This window comes from Marmota marmota, unplaced genomic scaffold (genome assembly GCF_001458135.2).
Source record: "Marmota marmota marmota unplaced genomic scaffold, marMar, whole genome shotgun sequence".
In the NCBI taxonomy this organism is placed as follows: Eukaryota; Metazoa; Chordata; class Mammalia; order Rodentia; family Sciuridae; genus Marmota; species Marmota marmota.
The window spans coordinates 5,583,727-5,589,726 of NW_025999863.1; the positions used below are offsets into that span (position 1 = coordinate 5,583,727).

General features: G+C 55.8%; 1 protein-coding gene across 1 annotated transcript in view; it reads right to left on the reverse strand.

Annotated features, from left to right (window-relative positions):
- The window catches only part of Myo1f (myosin IF), a 37,208-nt gene that overhangs the window by 23,823 nt on the left and 7,385 nt on the right, over positions 1–6,000 (reverse strand). The window contains exons 2-6 of the mRNA XM_015503740.2: positions 3,494–3,631; positions 2,961–3,050; positions 2,787–2,881; positions 2,320–2,407; positions 2,134–2,223 (exon numbers count right to left, since the gene is read on the reverse strand). Of these exons, the coding sequence (XP_015359226.1) occupies positions 2,134–2,223; positions 2,320–2,407; positions 2,787–2,881; positions 2,961–3,050; positions 3,494–3,631 (501 nt within the window). The remainder of the gene's footprint in view (positions 1–2,133; positions 2,224–2,319; positions 2,408–2,786; positions 2,882–2,960; positions 3,051–3,493; positions 3,632–6,000) is intronic.

Below are 6,000 nucleotides of genomic sequence, written 5' to 3' on the forward strand. Positions count from 1 at the left end.
AGGTGGTCTCTGAACAGATGGAGCTTTACTTTCTATCACCCCCATCCAGTAAGAATACAGACTACACAAAGAAGAAGGAAATCACGTCATTTGCAGGAAAACGAATTGAACTAGAGAGCTTTATGTTAAGCCAAATAAACCAGACTCAGAAAATCAAGAGTCATTTGGGTTTAGGTGGAATCCAGAGAGAAAAAAGGGGGAAAAATGGTGGCGGTGGATCTCGGAGAAGAGCCAAGTAGAGGGAGTGCCCTGGGGGAGGGCGGGAGGAGGAGAAGGGGAAGTTCTGTAGGATCCCTGCCACCAGCTGCAGAACCAGCGGCTGGACACTGGGTGGGACCAGTGTCCAAATTAAACTGACCAAATTACATTATGTGCATGTATAAATGTGTCACACTGAAGTCCACTATTAGGTATGATTACCTAATACCATAAATGATAACGCCCTGAATCGCAAAGAACCACATTAGTCCCCAGGGCCAGAAGGCAGGTGGTGCAAAGCCTAGGAAGGGTCTTGGGAGCCTGCTTCTCTTGTCTCTTCTTGGCCTTCCCTCTCCTTCCTCTTCCTACACCCACTTATAAAGTACTTGCTCCTTTCACCAGCTGCCCCTTTGGCCTTTGCTCAGGTTGTGCCCTGGGCAAGCAATGACCATTCTACCCGTTTAGCTGTACCAGTCCTGGTATCATCACATTTTATCAACCAGTTTCCAAGTCCCTGCACCCTAACACAGAGGCCTCCACGTCTCTGTGGGATGCTGTGGATCCCCGTGGTCCTTTGGCATCTCCTATATGCTCTCCCCAAAAGGGCCCCAAAGACCCCTTCTTTGGTCTCTAACACCATCTGAGTTCTACTCTGGCCAGAGGTTAGAGGGAAGAAAGTCCTCTACCACCCCTGTCCAAAAACAATACAAATTACATCGTCATCTTACACAACACCTGTAGCATGTAGTGACTATTTACCTTATTGTACACTAAAATTGTACAGTAAAATGTATATATGTTTTGACAGTCATCCGTGTTTTTTAATATTTAAACTTTTTTTTAGTTGTAGATGGACACAATATCTTTATTTTGTTTACTTATTTTTATGTGGTGCTGAGGATTGAACCCAGCGCCTCACATGTGCGAAGCAAGTGCTCTGACACTGAGCCACAACCCCAGCCCTCATCTGTGTTTTTATGTGTATTATTCAAATAATAATATTATGTGATTTCACTTAGAAGACGTTCTAGAGCAGGTGAAATGAATATATGGCAAACAATAAATCAGAAAAGTGGTTGCTTCTACTGTCAGTTGGGAGTAGAGGTTGACGAAAGGGCCAAGTGGGAACTCAGGAGTCATGGTGATGGATTGAACGCTGGGTTCAATCCTCAGCACCACATAAAAATTAGAGTGGTCCACTTTGGATGTATGTATTTTGTAGTATGCAGTTAAAGAAAAGCTTCAAATTTATACTGGACAATGATCAGTGATATCCATGCTGAAGTGTTTGGGTGGCGGGAGGTGTGGGGTCTATTTACATCGCAGTGTAACATCATCTCCGTTTTATGGATGAGCAAGCGGGAGCCTCAAGAGATGACATCATGTTTTTTTTCCAACTGGGCCACACAGTTAAACAGTGACAGAACCAGACCATAAATCCAGATCTGTTTACCCAGCCCCTGACACCCACAAAAAGAAGCCCAAGAACTCTTTGTTGAAAGGATGAATGGAGGAATAAATTGGACCTGAAATCTGAAAAGGAAGATTTCGTGGCTGCCACCAGGGGAGTATTTAAGGATGTTATACAGAGGTGTCATGGCCTCCACAGTCCTGACAATGGGGGACCCTTTTTCAAACGGACCATAAGTAGGAAGTGAGTCTCCCTTCCAGAAGTAGGCGTTTCCTGCTAAATTTCCACGGGGGCTGTAATCCTGGCTGTGTGTGTGTGTGTGTGTGCACGTGTGCGTGTGTGTGCATGTGCACATGTGTGTGTGCGTGTGTGTGCATGTCTGTGACGTGTGTGTGCATGTGTGTGTGTGCATGTGTGAACGTGTGTGACGTGTGTGTGTGTGTGTGTGTGTGTGTGTGGTCTGGGGGGGTCTAGAAGGTTGGCTTGGAGGGAGCAGCTGCTCCAGGTGGGTGATGGAGACTTACAAATCGGCTGGAATTGTTGTTGCGCACAGTTTTGGCATTGCCGAAGGCCTCCAGCAGCGGGTTGGACTGCAGGATGATGTCCTTGACGTGCTGGGGACAGAGGCAGGTGGAAAGAGGTCAGTCGGGGTCAGGTGGAGCAGAGATGCAGCTGGGGGAGACCCGGCCTGTCCGGTTGCTGCCGCTCACCTGGACCTTCTCTCCCCCGCCAGACACCTTGGAGATGTAGCCCATGATGTATTTTGCGGCCACTGTCTTCCCAGCTCCACTCTCTCCACTGGGGTAGAGGGAAGAAGGAGTGGTCAGTGGGTGGGGGTGGTAGAAGTGCCTGCCCCATCACTCATTCATTGATTGAGCACCTATGGTGTACCCAGCACTATTCCAGGGACTGGGGAGACAGTAGTGACCAAGGCAGATGGAAATCCCTGTCCTCATGGAGCTGACATTTAGAAGGGACAGATGGCCAGGGACAAAACGAATCAACAAAATATACCAGGAGTGACCCAGTACGAGGGAAGTAAGCCAGGAGGCGGGAAGGGGCAGAGAGGGAGAGCAAGGCTGTTGGGACTGGGAGTTCCAGGAAACCACCCTTGGGGTAGTGGTGATGTTTGAGCAGGTGCCGGCCGGAGGGTCCATCAGGGCCCCCCGCCCCGTACCTGATGATGACGCACTGGTTCTCACAGTCGATGAGCATGTTGCGGTACATGTTGTCTGTGAGGGCGTAGATGTGCGGGGGGTTCTCGTACTGGGCCTGGGGGGGCAGGGCAGGTGTCAGCCCAGGCCAGGGCTGGGCGTCTTGGGTTGTTCCTCCCGCCTGACCCCGGCCTCACCGCGCCCTGGTAGAGATCGATCTCACGGTCAGTGAAGTAGGGCATCTGCTTGAAGGGATTTACGGAGATGAGCACCGAGCCGATGTAGGTCTGGGAGACGGTTAAGGACCACGGAGTGTTGGGAGGGTTTTGTCCTTCAAGGCCCCTATGGCCTCCTTCTGCTTCCCTGGGGATTCCCTGAGCCCCGTTACTTGGAGGGAGACACAGAGATGCTCAGATGGACCTCGAGTCTCTTAGGAAAAAAACTGGGCTTCGTCCAGAAAATGGGACTGTGACCCTGGGGCAGGGGGAGGAGGGACAGGTACAGCTACCTCCCAGTACAGCCCACTGATACTTCATCTGCCCTCGGTCTCCAGCCCAGGGCCCTCGATGCCCAGCCTCCCTCTGTCCATGCACCCACTCTCCGCCCATGGCTCAGGCCCTCCATGTCCTTCCCTGAATGTCTCTGTCCACCTGCCATGCCCCTCTCCGCCCAGCCCTTCCCCTGTCCCTGCATCCCTTCCCTGCCTGCCCCCTGCCCACGGCCAGGCTACGAAGATGTAGTCGTCCATGAAGCGCTTGCGCAGGTTGCCCACGATGGCGTCCTCGGTGATCTGGGGCAGCAGCACCATGTCGTCCACGCCGCTTTGCTTCACGTTGTGGCTTTGCCAGTGGAAGCGCTCCTTGCTGCCCTGGGTGAGCGCGGTGCGGCAGGGTGAGCTGCGGTTGGGCGCCTGCTCACCACCACCAGGATGGCCGTCACCTTAGCCACCTCCGTTCCTCCCCACCTCAGGGACCCCGCGAGGGGCGGCAAGGCCCATTCAGGCTTCTGACCACAGAAGGACGGCTCGGGTCCATCCCTCAGGCCTCTTTTTGGTCCTTCTGTGCATCCATCCCCCCTTTCAGTACCTCCCCCCATGGAGGACAGACGCCCGCCCAGTGGGGCCCTCACAGGCTGTGGCGCAGGAGGAGGGAGGCTGGAGCCTTGCTGGGGAACCCCCCACCCTGGTCCTCACTTCCTTCCCTCCCCCTCCCTCCCTCCCTGACCAGCTGCTCTGTGACATTCCGCCTCAGCTAACCCCTTTCACCTTGAGGAGACCTCCTTCCTCCCTCTGCCCACGTGATCATGTGTCCCAACCTGGGGCTGTGACCTCTGTCCTGGATCTTGCTGTGACACTATTCCTTATCTCAGCCCATGACACCTGGCCCAGTCTCCCGGTCGCCTCTGTCACATTCTTCTCTTTGGCCTTGCTCCTCATCAGTTCTGGCACCTTCCTTCGCTCCCACTTTCCCTTCGCCTCCCCCAGTTTCTCATGCCCTTCTTTGGGCCCATGGGGGAGACTCGGGCACAGGCACCCCCCCAGCCTCTAGCCCAAGTGAACTCATCCAGTGCCCTAGATTCAGGGTCTCTCTGGGGACGCTTGCTGCTCCTGTCCAGGACACCCCTGCCGGGCAGGAGTCTGGCAACAGAGAGCGACAGTCCCCTGGAGCTTCCCTGGTGGCAAACTCAGGCTCAGAGGTGTCCCTCCTGCAGGAAGTGCCCCATCCCAGGCTGGGAGCTTCTGGAGGCTGGGACCTGGGGGGAGTCCTTTCTTAGTCCCAATAGGGAGATCTGCTGAGTGAACCAGGGCAAAGGAGGAAACCGAACTTCAGAGAAATATTCCAGAGCAAAGGATGCTGAGAGCCAAGACCAAATCTCCTAAGAGGACCCACTCTTCTAGCAGGTTTGGGGGGTTGGAGACAGGTGTCTGGGCAGAGAGGATATGGACAGGGTGGAGCAGGAGAGTGGTGTGGGCAAAGCTAGGTCAGGGGGGGAGAAGGCTGGACCCAGCATTGGAGGGTCCCCCAGGAGGTGTTCTCCAGTGCAGGAGGGGCACAGCCAGTTCCAGACTCCCCTCAGCCCGGGAGGTGGGTGGTCGAGGAACACTGGGGCTGAAGTGAGCCCCGCCTTGGTGTGGGGCTGGGACTGGGTCCTAATCTTGGCGAGGCAGCCTGGTAGTGCTGTGGGCCTCCCCTGCCCTATCCGTAAAGCCCGGGGTGGCCCTGCTCCCTAGGGCTGAGGATCAAACGTTCTGGGGAACCAGGTGGCTGGAGTGGGGTACTCCTGCCCAGCCCGAGTGGTGGGAAGAACAACGAGGCTGATGGGCATTTGACCAAGCTCATGTGATGCGCCAGGTCTGGGGGACATGGTGCTGGGGCCGACACTACAGCCATCCTCACATGGTCATCTTGGGACACAGGCTAGGAGGGAAACCGAGGCGGGGGCGTGGCGTGGCTTGTCCTTAGTGGCCTGAGGACATGGCTCTGTGTCCAGGGTGGACAATGGGAGCCCCAGTCTGACAGTGGAGAACAGATTCCAGCCTCTGTGCCCGCCAGAGGCTGCGCTGGGAAGCAGGAAGACTCTGTCCCTTCTCCTCCCCAGGGAGTCTCCATCCCGGGCAGAGGTGGAGGGCAGAGGAGGGGGTGGGCAGGAGCAGGGAGTCGCCCCTGAACTCCTCCACCTGCCCCGGCCGAGTCATCAGTGTGCATTTTCACGTGGTGACCCTGACCCGTCTCTGTGTGACTGAAAGGCCTTTCAGGCTCCGGGTGGCCCTCCCACTCATGCATGCCACAGGGGATCTTGAGCCAAGTGCTCATCTTGCGTCCTCCAGGTCTCAGCGAATGCCAGTCCCCGTCAGATACCCTTCCTTGCCTCCTCAAAGCCAATCCATCCTTTGTGACGGGCTCAGGGGACATCCCTCTGGAGAGAACTTCCTGAATACGGAACAGGTAAGGTGCCTCCTCTGAACCCCTGCTGCCTCCCGAGTGTCCCTCAGCATCCACACCCTGGACGTGGCACACCCAGCTGATCTGCGTCCCCCAGGGCAGGGGCTCCGGCATGTCGAGGTGTCAGCACTGAGTCAGTGAGGAAAAGCGGGAGGGTGAGTGAATGGAGCAGGGGTCCCCCAGGGTCAAGACAAGGAATTTGGCCTGACTGTTGAGGCCTGAGCTTGGAGCTGGGTTCTGGCTGGGAGGCCTGGGGGAGGGGGTCTTCGGGTGCCCTGCCCCCCAGAGCTGGCCT